The 26,306-nt window shown below is 49.9% G+C and overlaps 1 protein-coding gene across 1 annotated transcript in view; it reads left to right on the top strand.

Annotated features, from left to right (window-relative positions):
• Nucleotides 1-26,306, top strand: part of MSH5 (mutS homolog 5) — a 1,348,607-nt gene that overhangs the window by 604,075 nt on the left and 718,226 nt on the right. Inside the window, exon 12 of the mRNA XM_086920580.1 lies at nt 10,502-10,564. Coding sequence (XP_086776706.1) covers nt 10,502-10,564 — 63 coding nt within the window. The remainder of the gene's footprint in view (nt 1-10,501; nt 10,565-26,306) is intronic.

Genomic DNA, 26,306 nt, shown 5'->3' with positions numbered 1-26,306 from the left:
ACAACCTTCTTTTGGCCAGTTACCCCTCCCCAGGAGAAAGCTACAATTGCCATACTGTGATTGGTAGTGACATTGCTTGCATTGGTCACCAGGAATTCTGTACCTGGCATGATCTGTCCAGGGTCCACAAAGTTAGGCGTCACCATGGTGACGCTGGCACAAGTGTCCCTATAGGCCTGAGCCATCTTTCCATTTATGAAAGGCGTCTGTCGGTATTTGCCCAAAGTATTGGGGCTTACGTCAGGGGACACGTCCACGTCCCCTGTACTGACAAGGACAGCCTGAGTGAGTGTGCCAACTAAGTTGTCACGCCCCTCAGAACCCAGGGTTAACCCTACTAAACCCTTGGGAGGTGCACTACCACTGCTGGCTGTACTAGGGGGCACAGGTGCCTTAGGGGCTGCAGTGGCAGGAGGCTGCCCTCCTCCTTTCTTGGTGCACTCACTAAACCAGTGAGATTTACTTTTACAGTACTGGCACCATCGTTTGGATTGGCCTTCTTTCTTCTTTTGGGGAGCCTGACCCCCACCCTCTTTGGGTTGTTGGGGACCTGTCGAAGACTTCTGGTCATTTTGTTCCCCCTTAGAATCTTTACCCTTCTGGTCTGCTTTCTTCTGACCACCTTGATTCTGGCCCTGGTTCTGTTTAACTCTCGTACGAACCCATTTGTCTGCCTTCTGTCCCAATTCTTGGGGAGAGGTCAGATCCGAGTCGACAAGATGCTGATGCAACAACTGGTTCTGACAATTGTTTAAAATTTGTTCTCTCATCATCAAATTGTACAATCCTTTGTAATCAGTAACCTTACTGCCCAGCAACCAGCCCTCAAAAGCCTTAGTGGCACAATCGACAAAATCAGACCAGTCTTGAGCCTGCGTTTTCTGGGTATCCCTGAACAGCACCCTGTACTGCTCAGTGGTTAGGCCGAACCCTTCAACGAGTGTATTCTTCAAGACTTGGTAATTGTTAGCGTCCTCTACCCTTGTGGTGAGGAGCTTGTCTCTTCCTTTACCTTCAAAGGAGAGCCACAAGATAGCTGCCCACTGACTCTGGGGAACACCTTGCACAGTGCAGGCCCTCTCCAAAGCAGTAATCCATTTGTGGATGTCGTCCCCTTGTTTAAAGGGGGGCACTATCTTCCCAAGGTGTTTCGTATCGAAACTCTTTTCCCTATTACTAGGTACATTGCTGCCACCAGTGGGGACTGCCCCACTTAACTGTTGTTCTCTAGCAAAAGCAAGCTTTTCCTTGGCCAGGGCAAGTTCTTCCCTTTCGATCCTTAGATTAGCTGCCCTTTCCTTAGCTTCGTACACTCTCCTCTGAGGGGACGTCATCCCTCTTTGAGAAGAGTTGCGAGAGCCATTGGTTCGAACGGATCTGTTAGAGCCTCTTGATAGAGACCTAACTCGTCCATTCCCAATGTTAAGCGCACCTGACAGTAGCGCCGGGGGTCCCCCAGTACCACTATCATGTTTGCTTAAGTTGGACCGTGTCAGTCTGACGACTTCTACCTGTCCCTTATCTGCCTCATCCCCAGAGAGATCCTCATCCTCATCCTCCTCGCCATCTTCGTTCTCAGTTGCGAGGTGAATGAGGTCAGGATCGTCCCGGGTTCCCTCGAGGGGAGGCATGCCTCCTTCTGGATTAGAAGGGCTAAGAAGCTTCTCAGCCTTTCTGGCATCATAAGTCTCTAGGAGACCAATCAGAAAGGAGGTGGTGGGGTTAGCCCCTTGCTTAATCTTCCTAGAGGTACATACTTGTCGTAACTCATGGAAGTTAAGCGCAGTATATCTTGACGGGATGACCTGTGGAGGGTCAACTGACACAAGGGGAGACTCAGAGTTTCCTCCTTTGTCCGACATACTGTTTCTAGTGTGGTGTAAGTGATGCACCTACCTACACTATGTGTTTACCTACTTTTCCCTTGCTAAGAGTTGTAGCCAAGGTGTGCTAAGCCTTGAGGAGCTACAACAGCTGGTTCAGTAGAACTCAGAGTATTCTAAGCTTTAGTTATACGTACTAACAGTACTTGTGTGATCTTTCAACAAGATATTCTTAGGATACGTGTGGTAAAACAACAGCAAGCTCAAATCCCAACCGCTGCTCACCAATGTGAGAAGTTGGCCCGATATGCAACGTTCGCTATTCTAGCGACCGCTATGTATCGTTCCAACGACCCTTATGGTGTTTGGTTGTAAGTCAACCTATAGACCAGCTATCCTAGTAGCGTGGATACGAGCAGTCTAAGGCTAAAGACTCGAGAGGGCGCGTTAAGCCAGCTGTTTACCACACATGTACCCCTTGAACACCCAGTGAAAGGACACCACACAAGTGTTATGAAAATAAACAGTATATTTATTAAGAATCACAACAGCCCTGTACTCTTTATGAGGACAGGGTACTAAGCACAAACCAAATCTCTTTAGCAAATACTTCAAGTGCACAGTTTAAAACAAGTGTCCGGGGACACGGAAAGGTTAAGGCAAGTCGGAAGCGAGGGACTCGGGACCCTAGAGTAAGGAGGCTATGCAGGCACCGAAATGCCGAGTTACCTAGCCACGAGGGCTGCGGCTGCAAGTCTTACAGGCGTCGGGGTCTTCGCTGACGAGCCAGGAGCCGGAAGAAAAGGAGTTGCTGGCCGGCGACCAGTGATGAATAGTTCGTAGAGATCCAAGCCTGGATCGGAGATTGATGAAACCTGAAAGCAGAGGGGACCAAGTTCGTACTACTAGCCAGTAGTCAGAGGGTACCAGGAAGGCACCGGTTGGCCGTCACCTCGACCAGGTGAGTGGGCGACGCTAGGCTCTGCAGTCTCACGGACCAGGAGGCGTTGTCGGCGACCACGGTGGAGGTGCGAGCTGTCCCACGACGGATGTCGCTGTCGGCGTCTTGAGTGGACCAGGAGGGTCCGGGGTGCTTCTCGAAAAGATGGAAGCAAGGGCCAGTCTGGAGCAACCAGACCGGCAGTGTTGATTCTCGGATGTCGTCACAGAAGGACACAAGCCAGCGGCTAGTGACCAGACAACGTGCTGAGCAGCGAGCGGAAGGGCCCCACGCAGATCGTGGAGATGCTGGGAGACTGCACTTCGGTGCTGGAGCGGCTCAGGGTCGGGGCTTCTCGGACCCCAGAGCACTCACCAGAGAGTTACCTCGATGGTCGTGCTGGTTTTTAAGAGCGTGCAGGTTCTGATGATGGCCGGTCCCTCGAGGTCTCGTCGCACCCACAGATCACAGCTGAGCTGATGACGTGGGTAGAGGTCAGAGGTGCCAGGGAAGCCGGTTCTCGTCGAGCTGGGCCGTCGGATTCCTTGAGGAAGGACTTACAGCAAACCGCAGAGTTCTTAGATGGTGCCCGCAGATGCAGGGTGACTACTCCTTAGTCACAAGGGAGAAATCTTGAGAAGAGTCTTGAAGTCCTTTCGTAGAAAGTATTCTTGATTCAAAGATGATCTAATTTGGAAGGGTACCCGCTCCGGCCTTTATCCTAAAGAAAGGGGTGGGTACATGACTAGGTCCTGCCCTAAGGGTGGGACCAGGAAGGGGGGTAGTTACACCCCTCTCCCCTGCCGGACTTTCCCCAGGCCAGGGCTGTCGCCCCTGGAACTGGTTCTAACCGGCAGATGCGTAGTGAGCACCGGGGTGCCACTCCGCAGTCACCTTCTCGCAAAAGCCCTACCTACCCAGAATACACAAACCCTGTCTGGGACGGTGCGAACACCGCCCTCGACAGGAAACCCTTTGTCCAAGTGCTCCTCGCTGGAAGGACTCCCAGCAGCAGGAGGTCAGACTCGTGTCTGTGGTGGCAGCATCCATTTTGTGGAGCTGAGGCTTTCGTTAACTTTAACCGGGGTTCACAGTTACGTACATGTCGTGTCCCTCTAGAAGGGCGGGATGCTAACCTCGTCGCCAGGGTTGGTGAGAGGGCAGCACCCCGATTCGTATGACACCTTACTCGACATGTCTTGATAACGCGGCACCGAAGTTACCGATGTGGTACGCGTTATCATGGAACAGCCATTGGGTCTTTTCTCCGCAAGCTGCAACCGGCTCGGCTCGGGCCAGAACACAGTTCACGCGAGCCCATGCACTCTGCCTTCAGGATTGTCAAGGCCTGCCATAGGAGTGACTGATAGGAACTCGGGTGTCCATTGGAGGGTTAGATATAGGGCTACTATATCTATAGCAAAGGGTGATTACACGACTTCGCCCCAGCTGTCATGCAGCCAGTTGTGTCAAATTTAGGAGGCCAGCCAGGGGTGGCACAATACATGCTGCAGCCCCTGGTGGCCCTGGGTACACCTATGCCCTGAGTTACAGGGTCTGATAAGGTGGCCCAGTACCAATTGGTAAATGCACCTAGGGTACATCTCGTAATTTAGAAAGAGAACAGCCAGGCTGTGGGTCTGATTGGCAGGCCCGCAGCCAGAGAAAGTCGTAAACCAGTGAAACAAAAGCAAAAAATCTGGGTGATCATAGGATTGCAGACCCTACTCTCCTACAAGCATCACTCAGAAATATGTTTGCTACTTCTAGTTAAACACTGTGGTTATAAAGTGTGACTATGCATTTATCTGTTTGCCCGCTTCTGGTGGGTATGAGCTTGCTACTCTATTCAGTGCTTATGACTATTAATGAGTATCCCCTGGAAGAGAATGATTAGTTACTTACCAGTAATCCTAGTTCTCTTCCAGGGGTTTACTCATTAAAGTCAAAAGCACCCTCCCGCCTCCCCGGGCGAGCAGTAGCATTGAGGTTTATCGTTTCAATATGTATTATGAAGGTTTTAAGTGCAGATTCCTGCTAAAGTTTACTGTACCGTACAAAAGAACTGACCTAACTGTCATCTGTGGTGCATGATGGGAACAGAGTTCTCCTGGAGGCCTTAAAGGCAAAGTGTGCTCTGGGGCCTTAAAGGCAAGGTGCCAGTCTGATTTTCTGTACACAGACATTTTTTCATATGCAGCCTTTTAGGCTAATAACTGTTTACAACAGGTTCTTTGATTAAAATAAAAGGTTTTTCATGGTTATGAAATGCATTTTAGGCTCATGCCTGTTTATTGCATTTATATACAGCATATTTTCATGCTTCAGAACGTGTGTAAGGTTTGTTTTGATTAGCCTATGTATTAATGTTAGGCTGCATATTATGGTTATTATACATGTATATGTGTATAATTAGTTAGTACTATGTACTTTTGGTTATATTTACACATATATATGTATATTGTTTGTGTTCCGGGTTCCCGCTCATGGGCGGAGATAATTCAGTGCTTATGACTTTATTGAGTATACCCCTGGAAGAGAACTAGGATTACAGGTAAGTAACTAATCCTTATCTTCAAATGGATACATCATGACTTATTGACAAAATTAAATAATATCTGTTAATCAATTTCTTTTGATACTTTCTTGTTTAAGTAATGTATTTTGGAACAGTCGCTCTCCTTAATTTCATAACGGCATGATAACTGACTGAAAATGTTGAGTGGGCATGTTCAGGTGAATATGTTTTTCTATCAGAACTTTGGTTCATATATTGGCCCTGAAGAAGCAACCTTGATGTTGTGGAACACGTGTTGCCCAGTTTTTTGTTCAATACGAGAATAAAAGATTTGAACAGGAACTGTTTTTTTGTACTTATACTTTGTCTTTAGACCTCAAACCAAGTCTGTTTTTGTATTTTAGTTTTGTAGTGGCGAAGTGGAATACCCTGCTCACTGTAAGTTCCTTTTTGGTTGATCTCGAGACCCTCTGTATTCCCTTGTGTGTAAGGTCATGCCTGTAGTATTGGTCAAACTTCCAAAGGCATCACCTAGTTCCAACCACTGACCATATGTGATATTCACCCCCACTTTCTGCACAGTGAAATCAGTTTCCAACATGTGAGTCATCAGCAAGTCAGACTACTGTAATTGTCTTCTAATCACCTCATTCAATACTCCTCCTCAAAACCAAAAAAACAACTTTCGTACCTCAGCAGTTTGCCTGACTAAAATAAAACCAAGAGCAATCTACAAACTCCTCACCTTATTCATGAAAACAACATATGGCAACTCACCCCAAATGCTTGCAAAACTCAAAAGTAAACATTCCATTCCCCATATATTATGCACAAACTGCATAACTAGATGAAAAAAACATTGTTAATGGATTTCTATCTTTGCACACTTTATGAATAAAGTCCTTGGACCCTCACTTTCAGGGGGAAGGCAAAGTGAAACAACCAAATCCCATTCTGCAGCCCTCATCCTACTAGACCTCTCTTCTGCTTTCGACACCATCTCCCACCACACCCTAATCACGAGACTCTACAACGCCGGGAACCATGACAAGGTAGTGTACTGGATCCACTCTTTCCTCACCGGCTGGACTACCACCGTTCCTCTCAAAACCCACAGAGATCAGCGGTGGAGTGCCCCAGGGTTCCTCACTGAGCCCCAGCCTCTTCAATGTCTACATGGCCCCTCTCACAGCCATCGTGAGAAGCCACGGACTCAACATCATCTCCTATGCCGACGACACTGAGCTGATCCTCTCCCTCACCAACGAGCTCACAACTGCCAAAACCAACTTCCACAATGGAATGAAGGCCGTTTCTACCTGGATGAAAGACAGCTACCTCAAGCTCAACTTGGAGAAGACCAGAATACTCATCCTGGGACCCACCCCTTCAGCATGGGATGTCTCCTGGTGGCCAGGCACTCTAGGATCCCCCCACCCCAATGGACCATGCACTCAACCTTGCCATTATACTGGGCTCATCGCTCACAATGAACCGCCAAATCAACGCAGTTTCACCAGCCTGCTCCCACACTCTCCGCCTGCTTCGAAAGACATTCAGATGGATCCCCACAGAATCCAGAAAGATGGTCGGTCACCCACGCACTCTTCACCAGCAGACTCAACTATGGAAACACAGTTTACGCCAGTGTCACCCAGAACCAGCTCAAGAAACAACAGAACATTCAAAATGCCGCAGGCAGACTGATCCTCGACATCCCCTGCCTCAGTCACATCATGCAACATCGCCGACAACTCCACTGGCTCCCAGGCAACAGGAGAATTACCTTAAAGCTCCTCACTCACGCCTACAAAGCTCTACCTTATGAAGGACCAGCATACCAGAACCACTGCCTTGCATTCTATGTACCCGGCAGACAAACTCTGCTCTGCCCAACTCATCCTAGCCTCTGTCTCCAGGATCCACAAGACCAGAACTGGAGGAAGTTTGTTCTCCTACCTCCCTGCCAAGACCTGGAAAACCCTGCCCCTCCACCTCAGACAATCCTCTTTGCTGACCCAATTCAAGAAGGACTTCAAGACCTGGCTCTTCAAATGATCCTACAACCAGTATGACAGCCACCCACCCCCAGCGCCTTGAGACCATCACCGGTGAGTAGCCGCGCTATACAAGGCTGTGATTGTTTGATGACTGAGGGTAGAATATTGGATACAGATAACTGCAAGAATTCATACAATAAGTATTTTGATCAGTTAATGTTATTCCATTTAGGGACACGCATTGTAAAGCCAATTGGTCTGGCATTTCCCATAGCTACAGTAACTCAAGTATTAACTAGATGTTCTTTTCAAGTCAGAAGAAACATTGTGAAGTCTTTAACAAGCCTGCAATGCTGCAGAACCTTAATAGATGCCTCTCTCAGGTCAGAAACAACTGCCTAAAAAGTGTGCGAAAAGCTGCAGTAGCTCATGTAGTTACTAATGTGCCTCTTGAGTAACATGTATCTGCTTCAGATGTCCTTCACAATGTTGAGGGTGTGTGGTTTCAACATAAAAATGTACATATCAACTTTTGCTCCCAGTGATTCTAGTAGAATAAATAAATGTGCCTATGCTGGTATATGCTGATAAATCAATATTGCAACTTTCAATAAATGTCTTAATTACTTTGGAACACTTGTAAAGACAACCGTGAGTATATGATATATATATATATATCACGCACACACATATACTCAAACCTGCAATTCCTCAATTTGTTACAAAAGGTAACTGTCAAGTCAAATGCTAAATCTTCAAAATTCCTGCCTAGGGCTGCAGTTCCTCAAGGCCCTACCAAAACAAATGGAGAAGCATTTATAGTCATTACTAGATGTCCCTCATAAGCCAAATGCAAATGTACTGAAACTTTAACATGAATCTACAATTCAACTCGTTATTACTAGGTGTCCCTATCGAGTCAGATGAAAAAGCATTGAAAGTCTCACATAGCACTGCAATTTCATTAGTGGTTACTATGTGTTCCTAACAGGAAAAATGCAAAAGCATTGAAATTCTTTCACAAAGCTGCAGTTCAACTATTCGACCCCAGGTGTCTCTCATAAGTCAAAATCAAATGCATTAATAATCTTTCATGAAGTTGCTGTTCCACAAGTTGTTACTAGTTGTCCCTCACAAGTCTAATAAAAAAACATTGAAATTCTTTCTTGAATCTGCAGTTCCACTAGTCGTTACTAAGTATCCCTCACAAGTCAAATGCAAAAGCATTGGAATTCTTTCATCAAGCGGTGGTACAACTAATCATCACTAGGTGTCCCTCAAAGGTCGAATGCAAAAGCACAAATTCTGTCATGAAGCTTCAGTTCCACTAGTCATTACTAGATGTCGCTTTCTAATCCAGTGCAAAAGCTTTGATTTTCTTAAATAAAGCTGCAGTTCCACTAGTCATTACTAGATGTCCCCCACAAGTAAAATCATAAAAGCATTAAACTTTTTACTCTAAGGTGCAGTCCACAAGTCGTCACTAGGTGTCCTTCATAAGTCAAATGCAAAAGCACTGAAATTCTTACATCAAGCTGCAGTTCCACTCATCGCTACTAGGTGTCCCTCACAAGTCAAATGCAAAAGCTTCAAAATTCATACTCGAAGCTGCAGATCAAGAATTTTACCGATTCGGTAATTTAAAATCGGTAAATCTATGGCTCCGACATGTAGGTATTCCAGGTGTTCTGGAATACCGAATCGGATGAATTCGGTATTTACCGATTCGGTAAATACCGAATCGGTAATGCCCATTCATTCCTATGGGCATTGAAGCCCATAGGTAAATACCGATTCACACAAGGGTGCATGGGGTGTCACTTTGACACCCTCTGGCACCTCCAAAACAGGCACGGGTGCCATGTGACAGGCAGACCTGCCCAGGTCTGCCTGCCACATGGCATAGGTGTGCATGCACACATGTGCATGCACACCGGAATCGGTATTTTACCATCAAATTCGATTGGATTGGATCCACTAGCCACAATCTAGGTGTCCCTCACAAGTCACATTCAAAAGCATTGACATTTTTACATCAAGCCACAGTTCTACTAGTCATCACTATTTGTCCCTCAAAAGTTGAATGCAAAACGTTTTAAATTATTTCATGAAACTGCAGTTTCACTAGTCATCACTAGATGTCCCTCACTAGTCAAATGCAAAACCATTTTAATTCTTCCATTAGTTGTCACTAGAATGCCCTCAACAGGCAACTGCAATAACATTTTAATTCTTTCATTGAAGCTGCAATTCCAGAAGTCATTACTTGGTGTCCCTCGGGTCAAATGCAAATGCATTGATATTCTTTTGTGAAGTTGCCATTCCTCAAGTCGTCACTAGGGGACCCTCTCAATTCAAATGCAAATGCATTGAAATTCTCACATCAAGCTACAGTTCCATAGTCGTCGCTAGGTGACTAGGTCATCAGACAAGTTTACGGTAGTGGCCATCCTATGCAAGATTGTCAGCAGTGATCATCTGAGTGCATCATGCAGGGTTGCCCGCAGTATTGTAAAAAGGCTGTACTAATTTGCAATGCCTCTACATGGATAATGCAAAACAGCCATGTCTGCAGTGCCCATGGCATCAAGGTAATAAAACAACTCAAAGGTTTTCCAGACACCACACATTTTGTCATACATATATCAGCTTCAAATACATTTTCAAAATTCAACCAATTTAACTCCAACCATTGGTGTATGATTATTGAAAATACAGGCATTTTACTTTTGAGGACATGCTCTAAAGTTTTTTAGAAGTGCAAACACCATAGCCTCCTCTTACCACGTTGTCAATGTGGCAACTATTATTTTCTCCTGCTGTACATCTTTAATAGACTCATATGGTTGAAATAGTCGTAGTTGTCAGGCTAGTAAATTGTCCTCTTGTTGATGAGTGGGAATAATGAAAGCATGTAAATCTAGCAAAGGAACAAACACCGGAGAACTGTAGTTAGAGCTGGGACAGTTGACCCTGTACATTACTCTTCTAGTTGCTCACTAATTTTGGGCTACAGAAATAACACATACATATATACAAGCATACATACTGGACATTTCCAGCCAGATGATGGAGAATGATTCAAGCATGTATATCCATAACATATAATTTGTAGAACTATAGTTACAAGTAACTTTCTCATGTGATGCGTATAATAAAAAATAAAGTAGAGTAGCCTATTGAAAATTAGTATTCTTTTTATTGTTCATTTTTCTTCCAGTTGATGTTGAAACGGATGACCGTCTCTCACACCAAAGTGAATGACTGGCAGGCACTCTACAAGGTAATATTTGGGGCTCTATTTGACATTGCTTCAATTTTTCATCCTCTCAAATGCCTCTGTCGCCTTGACAGAAATGCAACTATTGAAATTGCTAATGGGCAGGGCAGAAGAGGTGTTCAGAGGATGTTTGATCACCTGGAGTCTAATTATTGAGTTGATTTCACTCTTTATTAAAATATCCCGCGCTGCTGTTCCTGAGAGATAAAGTATCATTTGCATGCAGAGAAGGCCACACTTTACAGTGGTCTTGTTAGGTACATCATAGTTTTTAAACACCCATTAAAGGTCTGATTCCAACTAACTGTACAGTTTGAGCTTGGTCTATAATTACCAGCCTCCTCGGGTTTCTCTCTGCTCCGATAAACTTTAAAAGCGAAGAGGGGTGGGGTCGCACACTACTCACACACCGGCGGAAGTTGCCCCTGAGGACTCTGGTCATTGTAGTAGAGTGTTCGCGATGCATCATCTTTCGATCTTGCTATCTTTGCTGTCTTCGCCATCCCTGGACACGTGTTTCGGGTTATCAAGCCCTCGTCAGCAGGGATAGGCAGTGTTCTGGGGTCGCCGATGGCTCCCAATATCTGCCAGGTATAGTACCACTCCGGCGCGTAGGTGCGGGATCCCAGGCTCGTCAGCCCACTGCTCAAGGGAGCTTTAAGTTACAAAGAGGGGTGGGGTCGCACACTACTCACACACCGGCGGAAGTTGCCCCTGAGGACTCTGGTCATTGTAGTAGAGTGTTCGCGATGCATCATCTTTCGATCTTGCTATCTTCGCTGTCTTCGCCATCCCTGGACACGTGTTTCGGGTTATCAACCCTCGTCAGCAGGGATAGGCAGTGTTCTGGGGTCGCCGATGGCTGCCAATATCTGCCAGGTATAGTACCACTCCGGCGCGTAGGTGCGGGATCCCAGGCTCGTCAGCCCACTGCTCAAGGGAGCTTTAAGTTACAAAGAGGGGTGGGGTCGCACACTACTCACACACCGGCGGAAGTTGCCCCTGAGGACTCTGGTCATTGTAGTAGAGTGTTCGCGATGCATCATCTTTCGATCTTGCTATCTTCGCTGTCTTCGCCATCCCTGGACACGTGTTTCGGGTTATCAACCCTCGTCAGCAGGGATAGGCAGTGTTCTGGGGTCGCCGATGGCTGCCAATATCTGCCAGGTATAGTACCACTCCGGCGCGTAGGTGCGGGATCCCAGGCTCGTCAGCCCACTGCTCAAGGGAGCTTTAAGTTACAAAGAGGGGTGGGGTCGCACACTACTCACACACCGGCGGAAGTTGCCCCTGAGGACTCTGGTCATTGTAGTAGAGTGTTCGCGATGCATCATCTTTCGATCTTGCTATCTTCGCTGTCTTCGCCATCCCTGGACACGTGTTTCGGGTTATCAACCCTCGTCAGCAGGGATAGGCAGTGTTCTGGGGTCGCCGATGGCTGCCAATATCTGCCAGGTATAGTACCACTCCGGCGCGTAGGTGCGGGATCCCAGGCTCGTCAGCCCACTGCTCAAGGGAGCTTTAAGTTACAAAGAGGGGTGGGGTCGCACACTACTCACACACCGGCGGAAGTTGCCCCTGAGGACTCTGGTCATTGTAGTAGAGTGTTCGCGATGCATCATCTTTCGATCTTGCTATCTTCGCTGTCTTCGCCATCCCTGGACACGTGTTTCGGGTTATCAACCCTCGTCAGCAGGGATAGGCAGTGTTCTGGGGTCGCCGATGGCTGCCAATATCTGCCAGGTATAGTACCACTCCGGCGCGTAGGTGCGGGATCCCAGGCTCGTCAGCCCACTGCTCAAGGGAGCTTTAAGTTACAAAGAGGGGTGGGGTCGCACACTACTCACACACCGGCGGAAGTTGCCCCTGAGGACTCTGGTCATTGTAGTAGAGTGTTCGCGATGCGTCATCTTTCGATCTTGCTATCTTCGCTGTCTTCGCCATCCCTGGACACGTGTTTCGGGTTATCAACCCTCGTCAGCAGGGATAGGCAGTGTTCTGGGGTCGCCGATGGCTGCCAATATCTGCCAGGTATAGTACCACTCCGGCGCGTAGGTGCGGGATCCCAGGCTCGTCAGCCCACTGCTCAAGGGAGCTTTAAGTTACAAAAAGGGGGTGGGGTCGCACACTACTTTCGCCGGTGTGTGGGTAGTGTGCGACCCCACCTCCTTTTTGTAACTTAAAGCTCCCTTGAGCAGCGGGCTGACGAGCCTGGGATCCCGCACCTACGCGCCGGAGTGGTACTATACCTGGCAGATATTGGCAGCCATCGGCGACCCCAGAACACTGCCTATCCCTGCTGACGAGGGTTGAAAACCCGAAACACGTGTCCAGGGATGGCGAAGACAGCCAAGATAGCAAGATCGAAAGATGATGCATCGCGAACACTTTACTACAATGACCAGAGTCCTTAGGGGCAACTTCCGCCGGTGTGTGAGTAGTGTGCAACACTTGTCTGTCGCCGGACCACGACGAGGCCAGGTGTATGGCCTGCTCGAAGTTCCGGTGCAAGAAGACCCTCAAGATTCGTCGGGCTGCGAGACTCCAGGCCAGACTGTCTGCGCCCCCGCCGGACGACATCTTCGAAGAAGACGTCGGAAGCGACAATGTCCAACAGGTTTCGGACTCTAGCCCTGCGTCCGAGGGGGAGGCCTACGACGCAGGAGACGAGGAGTTTGACGAAGCCGGCGACGAGGTAGGGGACGACGATACGGCCATTGCCACCGTGGGGGATAGCTCGGAGGAGGAGCATCCCCGGACTGACTCGGGGGTCGACCCCATTCCTGCGGCACAGGTCGAGGGATCGCCTTCGGGCCTTACCCAAGACCATGTTATTAGTCCAGCAGCCCCGCCTACGGGCCCGGCCACGGACATTTTGGAGGTGCCACTCACATTTCCAAAAACGAAAGTGAAGCCTTCGGGTTCAACGCCTCCGGTTTCTAAACCGAAAGTGAAAGCAGTGCTGAAGGCTCTAGAGGCGTCAAAATCAAAGAAGTTCAAAATGGCCGACATGGACAGTCCCGCCAAGATGGCCGACCCAAGGGCCTCAGGGTCGGTGCCGAAGGCGAAGTCGTCCGACGCGGCTGCGTCGGCGCCGAAGAAGGTCGCGGTCGATGACCCGAAGAAGGCTTCGAAGACGCGTCAAGGCGATCCCAAAGCTCTGGCTTCCCCGGCTCCGGCCGCCGGAGCCAAGGACGGTAACGCACCGACTCCAAAGACGGTGCCTCTCGCCGACACCACTCCCAAGTCAGGGAAGTCACAAGAGGCGGGCACTCCCTCTCCAGCCCTTTCGAAGAAAGTCGAAGAGTCCCTGCAGCGGATTCGGAAGGTCGCGGAGCTTCCCGACCCTGAGGCTGGGGTGTCGAAGCCCGCGCAGAAGCCGTCGAAGGCACAAGCGCCTATCCGCTTCACCCTGCCGCCGAAGTCGACGCCGAAGGCCTTCGCTTCGAAGCAGGTAGCTGGGGTGCCCTCGAAGGAGGTGTCGACGCCCAAAGCGTCTCCGGTGGTGGCTAAGCCTCGGCTCCAGCCACTCGCGGAGGAAGAACGTCGTGAAGTCATCATCGACGCCAATACCGGGAAACTGTCCCTCCTCAAAAGGAAAATCACCACGGAGCCGGTGTTGGAACACTTTCGCATTCCTCTCAAGAACAAGAAGGACTCTGCGAGTACTTTGGCACCGGCGTCTCCGAGTGACCTGCCGCGTTCCCAGACTCACTCCAACGCGGGGGATGGCGACGAGGAGAAGGTCGAGTCCCCCAGACAAAGAGTCAAAAATCTTTGAGGCCTCAGGGAAACGGATTGCTGCACAGGCAGCTAACATTTGGCGCATCTCAAACACGCAGGCCCTACTTGCACGCTACGATAGGGCTCATTATGACACCCTAGAAGCACTGCTACAGCACTTGCCTGACCAGTACAAGGAGGCAGGGAAAATGCTAATTCAAGAGGGAAAGCTCATCACAAACGCTTCCATCAAATGTGCGCTAGATGTGGCTGATACAGCCTCCAGGGCAATCAACACTAGTGTGTTGCTCAGAAGACATGCATGGCTTACAATTTCAGGGTTTAAACCTGATATACAAACGACCATCCTGAACCAGACGGTTAATCCTGACCATTTGTTTGGCCCTGAGGTGGATGCAACGCTTGAGAAAATGAAAAAAGATACAGACACTGCTAAGTCTATGGGGGCCCTCCAGTCTCAGCAGTTTCGGGGCGGTTCCTTTCGCCGCTCCAATACCAGAGGCACCTCAAGGGGTCAGGCATCGCAATCCACCCAGTACTACAAAGGCAATACCCAAACCTCATACACCAACAAGGGTAGAGGTGGCTACAGAGGCAACAACATCAAAGGCAGGGGACGTGGAAACAACAGCTCCAGGTCCACCGCCGCCAACAAGCAGTGACGCCTTGTCACTGCCCCCCGACCACACAACACCGGTCGGGGGGAGACTCCAGCAGTTCCTGCCCGCGTGGAAATCCATCACCACGGACAGGTGGGTCAAGTCTCTTATCCAGTACGGTTACTGTCTGGAACTTACCTCCACTCCACCGAACATACCCCCAAGAAGCCGTCCTATGTCCGGCGAGCACTTGCTCTTGTTGCAGCAGGAAGTTCAGGTCATGCTGCAAAAAGGGGCAATCAAGCTCGTCCCACTGCAGGAAAGGGGTACAGGGGTTTACTCTCTGTACTTTCTGATCCACAAAAAAGACGGTTCCCTGCGGCCCATCCTGGACCTCAGGCCCCTCAACTGGTACATTCTCTCGGAGCATTTTCATATGCTCACGTTGCAACAGGTACTCCCTCTGCTTCAACAGGGGGACTTCCTGGCTACGTTGGATCTAAAGGACGCATACTTTCATATCACCCTGCATCCTTCCCACAGGAAGTATCTCAGATTCACGATCCAAGACCAGCACTACCAGTTCAGGGTTCTGCCGTTCGGGGTCACCACTGCGCCAAGGGTCTTTACGAAGTGCCTGGCGACTGTGGCGGCGCATCTGCGACGCCAGAACGTCCACGTCTACCCTTACCTGGACGACTGGCTCATTCAAGCAAAGACAGAACAACAGTGCGCCGACCACGTGTCCCGCACCATTCATCTCCTGCACAATCTGGGATTCTCTCTGAACTACCCGAAATCCCATCTCCAGCCCGCCCATGTACGACAGTATCTGGGCGCGACGATAAACACTCTGGCAGCCACTGCACAGCCGATTTCGGTGAGAATCGCCAGTATCCAAACGCTGATCCAACGATTCAGACCCCAACACTCGCTTCCAGCGAAGGTGTTCATGCAGTTGATAGGCATGATGGCCTCCTGCATCTCCATTGTCCCGCACGCGAGACTACATATGCGTCCGCTTCAGGAGTGCCTGGCACGTCAGTGGACTCAGGCTCATGGGCAACTGACAGACCTAGTGTTGGTGAGCGGTCGGGCGTACAACTCTCTGCATTGGTGGAATCCACAAAACCTTTGCAAGGGCCGACCGTTCCACGAGCCTGTGCCACAGATTATCCTGACAACGGACGCTTCTCTCCAGGGATGGGGAGCGCATGTACTCCACTACACAGTGCAGGGACTATGGACACTACAGCAAAGGAAGATGCACATCAATGTGTTGGAACTGATGGCAATCTTCATGGCCTTAAAGGCGTTCAAAGTACATCTGTGCAACAAGGTCGTGTTGATCCGGACGGACAACATGACAGCCATGTACTACATTCAGAAGCAGGGAGGCACACACTCTCCGCAGCTGTCTCATCTGGCTCAGAGCATGTGGAAGTGGGCCATTCAGAGGAACATCTTCCTCATGGCAGAGCATCTCCCGGGCAAGGACAACCAGATGGCGGACCTGCTCAGCAGGCACAGTCATCAAATGCACGAGTGGGAGATACATCCATCGGTACTCCAACCGTACTTCCAAAGGTGGGGTCATCCAGAGATAGACCTGTTCGCCACAAAGGAGAACGCAAAATGCCCAAGCTTCGCCGCCAGGTTCCCACACCCGCAATCACAGGGCAATGCGATGTGGATGAACTGGTCAGGCAGATTTGCGTACACTTTTCCCCCAGCACCTCTGATACCGCTGGTGGCACGCAAGCTCAGGCAGCACTCGATGACTCTCATCCTGGTTGCTCCAACGTGGGCTCGCCAACCATGGTACACCACGTTTCTGGAACTCTCCGTGGTACCGCATCAAAGGCTTCATCTCACTCCCAGCCTTCTGACGCAGAGCCATGGCGACATTCAGCACCCAGATCCGCAACAGCTCAACCTGGCGATCTGGCTCCTGAAGTCCTAGAGTTTGGCTACCTCAATCTTCCTCCCGATTGCATGAACATAATTCGGGAGGCAAGAAAGCCCACTACTAGACCTTGTTATGCGGCTAAATGGAAGAGGTTTGTTATTTACTGTGTTAACCACAATATTGACCCGCTAGATGCTTCAATTCAAAACATCATTTGCTACCTGTTCCACCTGTATCAATGCAATTTGGCGTACTCTTCCATCCGCATTCACCCCGTCTGCTATGGCAGCATACCTCCAGAACAGGCAACACCTGTCACTTTTTAAGGTCCCTGCTATCAAGGCTTTTCTGGAAGGACTCAAGAGAGTCATTCCGCCAAGGACCCCAACAGCTCCAGAATGGAACCTCAATGTGGTTCTTACAAGACTGATGGGTCCTCCCTTCGAGCCACTGCACTCTTGTGAGCTTCAATTTCTGACTTGGAAGGTTGCTTTCTTAGTAGCAATTACATCGCTACGGAGGGTTAGCGAGTTGCAGGCGCTCACCATCCAAGAACCTTTCTTCCAAGTGCATGCTAACAGGGTTGTGCTCCGCACTAACCCTAAATTCTTACCCAAAGTTGTGTCTCAATTCCATATGAACCAGACAATTGAGTTGCCGGTGTTTTTCCAAAACCCAGAGACGCTGGCGGAGCGGATGCTCCACACCCTTGATGTTAAAAGAGCCTTGATGTACTATGTGGACAGGACAAAGGATTTTCGCAAAACCAAGCAGCTTTTCGTTGCTTTTGCCTCACACCACAAGGGAGACGCTATCTCCAAAGCTGGGATCGCTAGGTGGATTGTGAAATGCATCCAAATCTGTTACGCTAAAGCTAAACGCACTCTCACTATCCCACCAAGAGCCCACTCCACCAGGAAGTTGGGGGCCTCTATGGCTTTCCTGGGTAACATTCCCTTAGAAGATATTTGTAGAGCGGCCACATGGTCTACCACACATACTTTCACTAAGCATTACTGTGTAGACGTGCACTCCAAACAGCAGGCAGCTGTTGGTCAGGCTGTTCTCAAGACACTTTTTCAGACTGCTGCAGCTGGCACGGCCGACCGCCGCTAATGGAGGGACTGCTATGTATTCTATGCACAGATATGAATTCAGCAGCCCACATGCCTCGAACTGCAAATGCTACTTACCAGTATGCATCTGTTCTTGGCATGTAGGGCTGCTGACATTCATATCGCCCACCCTCCTCCCCGGCGCCTGTAGCAGCTGCAGTCTTCATATACATATATGCTCATAGCATGGTCATCACTCACATACTTCACTCCATCTCTGCCAATGGCTAAAAACAATCTGGGGATGGAGGCGATGCCCATGCGCACTGTAGTCCAGGGGAGGAGCCACCTATCTCGTGATACTTCGAAGACTCTTCCAGGACAACAATGTGCAATCATCCGGACCCAACACTAGGCGGCGATCTATGCACAGATATGAATGTCAGCAGCCCTACATGCCAAGAACAGATGCATACTGGTAAGTAGCATTTGCATTATTTATAACAAGTCTACCCTGAACTCTTTATGAGTCAGGGAGCTAGGCACACAACAAAACTCTTAAGAAAATACTTCAAGTCGCACAATTTACACAAACGCCCGAGGGGCACGAAAAACCATATACTACAAAAGTGGAATGCGAAATACTAGCAGGTAAGTAACAAGATCCAGAGGCTTCAGGATCGCTAGGGCTACACTACTGAACCTTCAGGTTAGGAGCAGGAGGCCTAGGGAGATCGGGTGCAGAGTGTGCACTCTCACGCGGGATGCGGGACAAAGTCTATGGATGCTAGAATTTGTAAAGTTACAGTTATCGGACGAATCCGACTAGTTAGGCTGAAAACAAAAAAGGATCTGGACACTTAGATAGTGAACCTATGTTGGAGCACCGAAATGCTCAGGTTACCTAGCCCAGGGGCTGCGGCTGCATAGGGTGCAAAAGACGTCGGGAATCCTTGTTACAGTCTATGGAGCCTGAAAGAAGAAGTTGCTGGCAGGCGACCAGTGATGAAGTTCGATGTGATCCAAGCCTGAATCGGTGATGGAGACGACCTGAAAGCAGAGGGGACTCAGTTCTTAATCACTAGCCAGTGATTAGGTGGGCACCAGGATAGCACCGGATGAAGTCACCTCGACCAGGTGAGTGGGCGACGCTGGGCTCTGCAGTCTCTCGGACCAGGAGGCATTGTCGGCGACCAGGATGGAGGTGCGAGCTGTCCCACGAAGGTATCTGCTGTCGGCGATGCTGGACCCAGGATTGGGGCAACAACTCTTGGCAAATGCAAGCCCACACGGTGGACTCAAAATGGCGTCTGGAGTGGACCAGGAGGGTCCGGGCTGCTCCTCTTTTGGAGGGGAGCAAGGGCCAGTCTGGAGCAACCAGACCAGCGATGGAAGTGTCATGGTTCGTCGTCAGGAGGGCCACAAGCCAGCAGGCAAGTAGCCGGACAACGCAATGAGCAGCAAAGAGCAGAAGGGCCCCACGCAGATCTCATGGATGCTGGGGGGCTGGTCTTCGGTGCTGGAGCTGCTCAGGGTTAGGGCTTCTCAAACCCCAGAGCACTCACTCGAGGATCCCTCGGCGGTCGTGCTGGATAAGCGTTGTGCAGGTCTTGAAGATGGCCGGTCCCTCGGGTCTCGTCACACCCACGAATCTCAGCTGGGCTGATGATGTAGGTAGAGTTCAGAGATGGCAGGGAATCCGGGTCTCGTCGAGCTGGGCAGTCTTGATCCGGAGGATGGACTTGCAGCAAACCGCATGCGCTTAGATGGTGCCCGCTGGTGCAGGTTGGCTACTCCTTAGCCACAAGGGAGAGTCTTCAGAAATGTTCAAGAGTTCTTTCGTGGAAAGTAGTCAAGATTCAGAATGATCTAATTTGGGAAGGGGGCCCGCTCCTATCTTTATACTAAGGATAGGGGCTGGCACGCGACTAGGTCCTGCCCATGGGTGGGACCAGGAAGGGGGGTGGTTACACCCCTCTCCCCTGTCCGGACTTTCCCCAGCTCAGGGGCTGGTGTGCCCCTGGAACTGGTTCAAGCAGGCATATGCACAGTGAGCACCGGGGTGCCACTTGCAGTCACCTTCCTCTCAGCCCTGCCTACCTGGGATACACAAAACCCTGTCTGGGATGGTGCTAGCACCGCCCCTGACAGGAAACCCTTTGTCCAAGCTCTCCTCGCTGGAAGGACTCCCAGCAGCAGGAGGTCAGACTTGTGTCTGTGGTGGCAGCATCCATTTTGTGATGCTGAGGCTCGAGTTAACTTTAACCGGGGTTCACAGTTACATACATGTTGTGTCCCTCTAGAAGGGTGGAATGCTAACCCCGTCGCCAGAATTGGCGAGGGGTTAGTATTCCAATTCGTATGACACCTTACTCGACATGTTTTGATAAAGCGATACCAAAGTTGGCAAATAACCGCAAGGATTATAAGGCACTTAAGAGTATATGGTACACGTTATCATGGAACAGCTATTAGGACTTGTTTCCGCAAGCTGCAAACGGGCTCAGCTCATGCCAGAGCACCATCTCACATAATTCCAAGCACTCTGCCTTCAGGATTGATAAGGCCTGCCATAGGAGTGACTGATAGGAATACATGTGTCCATTTTAGGGTTAGATATAGGAATACTATATCTAAAGCAAAGGGTGTTTACACCACCTTGCCCCAGCTGTCGTGCAGCCAGTTGTGTCAGATTTAGATGGCCAGCCAGGGGTGGCATAATACATGCTGCAGCCCCTGGTAGGCCCTGGGTACACCTATGCCCTGGATACCTAAGGTATACTGTGCTCCAATAACAAAAATACTACTAGACCCAGTAACCCAGTCTAATCAGAGTATCAAGCCAATTTTACACGAGCGGAAATCCACCCCTTAATAAATAACTTGGGTATTTTTCCACTTTTTTAACACTTTTTCTTTAATTTTGGTTTCACGTTGTTTGTGGGGAAACCCTCTATCTCTGGACACTGCACTTAAGACCAGAGGTGCCTCTGGATGAGGCTGGCAGCCAACACACTTTAGAACACCCTATGATAACTGCCATAACTTCAATGTGGGGCGGATGAAACATATATACTGCACTCCAAGTAACATTGAGTTTTTGAGGGTATTCTAATCTCCCTGAACCAAAGGTTGAGAAGTGTTACAAGTGTCCATTTTCACTTTTGATAAATTTGAGATGAAATATACTGCATCACACAGGGGGTGGTCGTTAGCAAAGGCAGGTTAGGGAAAGTGAGGGATGGATGGGGCTAAGCTGTATTCAGCTTGAGGAGGTGAATGGGTTAGACCTAGGAATGGTGTCCTTTGAGCTTTGGCAGGGGAGGAATTTCCAGGTTTGTGGGTATAACAGAGGGAGATTCATCTCATAACTGAGTGGACACAAAACAACAAAGTGCTGCTTGCAGCATAGGGTCTTGACCTGTGCTCTGCTGTAATATCAGGTGTTGCCCTGATAGCATTAATAGTCATAAACACTAAGGGACTCGTAACATTTCCTGCACAAATCATTTAAACTTCCGACCAAAACTCGATCTGTTGGGAAGAATGGGCTTCAATTCCTAGACTACAACACCCTGCAATGCTCTTCGACACATATGTAGACAGGCACAACTGGCTACATTTATCAATGGAAAAGAATGCACAATGTAAGCTTGCATTTTGTAACAGGAAGAAACGTGCTGCATTCTCTCATTATACTCTGGTCAGCGGTACAGAATTTTTCAGTAATAAGATGCTCTTCAGTATCTGTGTTCTGTCGCAACAACTAATGGGGGGAACCTTGCATTCCTATATTCTTTGAAAATTTCTGTATGATACGAACATATATTTATACTGTTTAAATGAATTGGGCAACACATTACTGAGCCTGGTGGCTATCATTTAAAATATTGATTACAAAACAGTTATAAGAAAAGATTATTGCACTCCTTATTGTGAGAAGTTGGCCCGATATGCAGTGTTCACTATTCTAGTGACCACTATGTATCGTTCCAAACGACCCTTATGGTGATTGGTTGTAAGTCAACCTTAGACCAGCTATCCTAGTAGCGTGGATACGAGCAGTCTTCGGGCTAAACTCTAGAGGGCGTGTTAAGCCAGCTGTTATACCATCCCATGCCCCTTGAACACCAAGTGAAAGGACACCACACAAGTGTTATGAAAATAAACAGTATATTTATTAGAATCACAACAGCCCTGTACTCTTTATGAGGACAGGGTACTAAGCACAGAACAAAACTCTTAGGAAAATACTTCAAGTGCACAATCAATACAAGTGCCCGAGGGCACGGAAAGTTTAGTGGTCTCGGGCGGACCCGATAAGGCAAGTCAGAAGCGATGGACTCAGGACCCTTAAGTAAGGAGGCTATGCGGGCACCGAAATGCCGGAGTTACCTAGCCACAAGGGCTGCGGCTGCACAAGTCTTACAGGCGTCGGGGGTCTTCGCTGACGAGCCAGGAGCCGGAAGGAAGGAGTTGCTGGCCGGCGACCAGTGAAGAATAGTTCGTAGAGATCCAAGCCTGGATCAGAGATCGATGATACCTGAAAGCAGAGGGGACCAAGTTCGTACTACTAGCCAGTAGTCAGAGGGTACCAGGAAGGCACCGGATGGCCTCACCTCGACTAGGTGAGTGGGCGACGCTCGGCTCTGCAGTCTCACGGACCAGGAGGCGTTGTCGGCGACCAGGATGGAGGTGCGAGCTGTCCCACGAAGGTTGATGCTGTCGGCGTCGCTGGGCCCAGGATTAGGGCAACAAGCCTTGGCAGATTTCAGGACCACGTGGTGGGCCTAAAATGGCGTCTTGAGTGGACCAGGAGGGTTCGGGGTGCTCCTCTCGGAAAAGGGAGCAAGGGCCGGTCTGCAGCAACCAGACCAGCAGCGTTGGTTGTCAGATGTCGTCAAGAAGATCACAAGCCAGCGGCTAGTGATCGGACAACGTGCTGAGCGGCGAGCAGAAGGGCCCCACGCAGATCGTGGAGATGCTGGGAGGCTGCACTTCGGTGCTGGAGCGGCTCAGGATCGGGGCTTCTCGGACCCCAGAGCACTCACCAGAGGATTCCTTCGGTGGTCGTGCTGGATTAAGAAAGCGTGCAGGTTTTGTTGATGGTCGGTCCCTCGAGGTCTCGTCGCACCCACAGATCTCAGCTGAGCTGACGATGTGGGTAGAGGTCAGAGGTGCCAGGGAAGCCGGTTCTCGTCGAGCTGGGTCGTCGGATTCCTGAGGAAGGACTTGCAGCAAACCGCAGAGTTCTTAGATGGTGCCTGCGGATGCAGGGTGACTACTCCTTAGCCACAAGGGAGAAATCTTGAGAAGAGTCTCGAATGTCCTTTCGTAGAAAGTAGTTCTTGATTCAAAGATGATCTAATTTGGAAGGGTCCCCGCTCCGGCCTTTATCCTAAAGAAAGGGGTGGGTACATGAGTAGGTCCTGCCCTAGGGGTGGGACCAGGAAGGGGGGTAGTTACACCCCTCTCCCCCTGCTGGACTTTCCCCAGGTCAGGGGCTGCGCGCCCCTGGAACTGGTTCTAGCCGGCAGATGCGTAGTGAGCACCGGGGTGCCACTCCGCAGTCACCTTCTTGCAAAGCCCTACCTACCCAGAATACACAAACCCTGTCTGGGATGGTGCGAACACCGCCCCTGACAGGAAACCCTTTGTCCAAGCTCTCCTTGCTGGAAGGACTCCCAGCAGCAGGAGGTCAGACTCGTGTCTGTGGTGGCAGCGTCCATTTTGTGGAGCTGAGGCTTCAGTTAACTTTAACCGAGGTTCACAGTTACGTACATGTCGTGTTCCTCTAGAAGGGCGGAATGCTAACCTCGTCGCCAGAATTGGTGAGGGGGCAGCATCCCGATTCGTATGACACCTTACTCGACATGTTTTGATAACGCGATACCGAAGTTACCGATATGATACGCGTTATCATGGAACAGCCATTGGGTCTTGGTTCCGCAAGCTGCAACCGGGCTCGGCTCGTTACCGGAGCCCAATTCACACGATTCCATGCACTCTGCCTTCAGGATTGTCAAGGCCTGCCACAGGAGTGACTGATAGGAACTCAGGTGTCCATTTTAAGGTTAGGTATAGAGATACTATACCTACAGCAACGGGCGAGTACGCCACGTGGCCCCAGCTGTCGTGCAGCCAGTTGTGTCAGATTTAGGTGGCCAGCCAGGGGTGGCATAATACATGCTTCAGCCCCTGGTAGGCCCTGGGTACACCGATGCCCTGAGTTACAGGGTCTGACAGGGTGGCCCAGTTCCAATTGGGTAATGCACCTAAGGCACACACATCAATTTAGCGAGAGAACAGCTAGGCTGTGGGTCTGATTGGCAGGCCCACAGCCCGAGAAAGTCGTAAACCAGTGAAACAAAAGCAAAAAGTCCGGGTGATCATAGGATTGCAGACCCTACTCTCCTACATGACCCCCCCCCCCCCCCCAAACGCTGGGACAATAAACTAACCTTGACCAGGTGAGTCTTCTTGTTCTAAGTGGAAATACCTGGAGAGCCCATCTGCATTGCCATGATCAGTGCCAGGTCTATGCTCCACTGTGAAGTCCATCCCCTGTAGGGAAATGGACCACCTAAGCAGTTTGGGGTTTTCACCCTTCATCTGATTTAGCCATAGGAGGGGCTTATGGTCGGTCTGAATCTTCAAATGAGTGCCAAACAAGTATGGCCTCAGTTTCTTCAGGGCCCACACCACAGCGAAGGCCTCCCTCTCTATAGCTGACCAATTTTTCTCTCTGGGGGTCAGCCGTCTGCTTATAAAAGCAATGGGCTGGTCATTACCATCAAAATTCAGTTGAGATAGAACAGCTCCCACACCCAACTCAGAAGCATCTGTTTGGACAATGAATGGTTTGGAGTAGTCTGGACTCTTGAGGATAGGTGCCGTGCACATGGCCTGTTTTAGGTCATCGAATGCTTTTTGACAGCTCGCTGTCCACTGAACCTTTTTTGGCATTTTCTTACTCGTCAGTTCATTAAGCGGAGTCACAATCGATCTGTAATTTCTGACGTACTTTCGGTAGTAACCAGTCAGGCCCAAGAAAGCTGGAACGTGAGTCTGGGTGGTTGGAGGAGCCGAGTCCCTGATTGACTGTATCTTGCTCTCCAGTGGTTGAACTTGGCCTCCACCGACAAGGTGGCCCAAGTACACAACCTGTGTCTGCCCTATCTGGCACTTGGTAGCCTTGATAGTGAGACCTGCTGCTTGCAGAGCCTCTAACACTTTCCGCAGGTGGACCAGGTGATCCTCCCAGGTGGAGCTAAAGACCGCGATATCGTCAAGATACGCCGCACAGAAGTCATCCAGCCCAGTGAGAACGTGATTCACCAACCGTTGGAAGGTGGCAGGTGCATTTTTCAAACCAAAGGGCATCACCACGAACTGATAATGCCCACCAGGGGTAGAAAATGCGGTCTTGGGCTTGGCTTCCTCAGCTAACCTGATTTGCCAATACCCAGCTGTCAGGTCAAACGTACTTAAGTAGTTGGCCGAAGCCAATCTATCGATAAGCTCGTCTGCCCTTGGTATTGGGTGGGCATCAGTCTTAGTGACTGCATTGAGACCCCTGTAGTCTACGCAGAACCTCATCTCTTTCTTACCGCCCGGGGTGTGAGGTTTCGGCACTAGAACTACGGGACTAGCCCAAGGGCTATCCGAGGGTTCAATGACTCCCAGCTTCAACATTTTCTGCACTTCACTTTTGATGCAGTCTCTAACGTGATCGGGCTGCCTGTAGATTTTACTCTTGACGGGCAAGCTGTCACCAGTGTCAACCTCATGGGTGCACCAATTGGTCTGACTGGGTGTTAGAGAGAACATATGCCGGAAGGATTGAAGAACCTGTTTACAATCCTCCTGTTGATGTTCGGAGAGGCTGCCACAAAAGACAACACCGTCTACCGATCCATCGTCAGGATTCTGAGTGAGCAGGTCGGGGAGAGGGTCACTCTCCTCCTCCTGTCCCTCATCTATGGCCATGAGCAAACTCATGTCCTTCCTGTCGACATATGCTTTGAGCCTGTTGACATGGAGCACCCGGTGGGGGCTCCGGGGAGTTTCAAGGTCTACCAGGTAGGTGACCTCTCCCTTTTTCTCCAGGATGGTGTAGGGCCCGGACCATTTGTCCTTGAGTGCTGCTGGGGCCACTGGCTCCAACACCCACACCTTCTGTCCGGGCTGGTAAACAGTCAAGACAGCCTTTTGGTCATGCCAAGTTTTTTGGAGTTCTTGGCTGGCCTTAAGGTTTTCGGATGCCTTCTCCATGTACTCAGCCATCCGCGAGCGGAGACCAAGCACATAGTCCACTATGCTGGTTGCAGGCTTTTTGAGAGGTCTCTCCCATCCTTCCTTTACCAAACACAGGGGTCCTCTTACAGGATGCCCGTACAAAAGTTCAAAAGCTGTAGCCAACCCCCTTCTGTGGGACT

This window comes from Lissotriton vulgaris, chromosome 5 (genome assembly GCF_964263255.1).
Source record: "Lissotriton vulgaris chromosome 5, aLisVul1.2, whole genome shotgun sequence".
In the NCBI taxonomy this organism is placed as follows: domain Eukaryota; kingdom Metazoa; phylum Chordata; class Amphibia; order Caudata; family Salamandridae; genus Lissotriton; species Lissotriton vulgaris.
The sequence above is the reverse complement of the archived record's forward strand: the minus strand, read 5'-3'. Positions and strand labels throughout refer to the sequence as shown.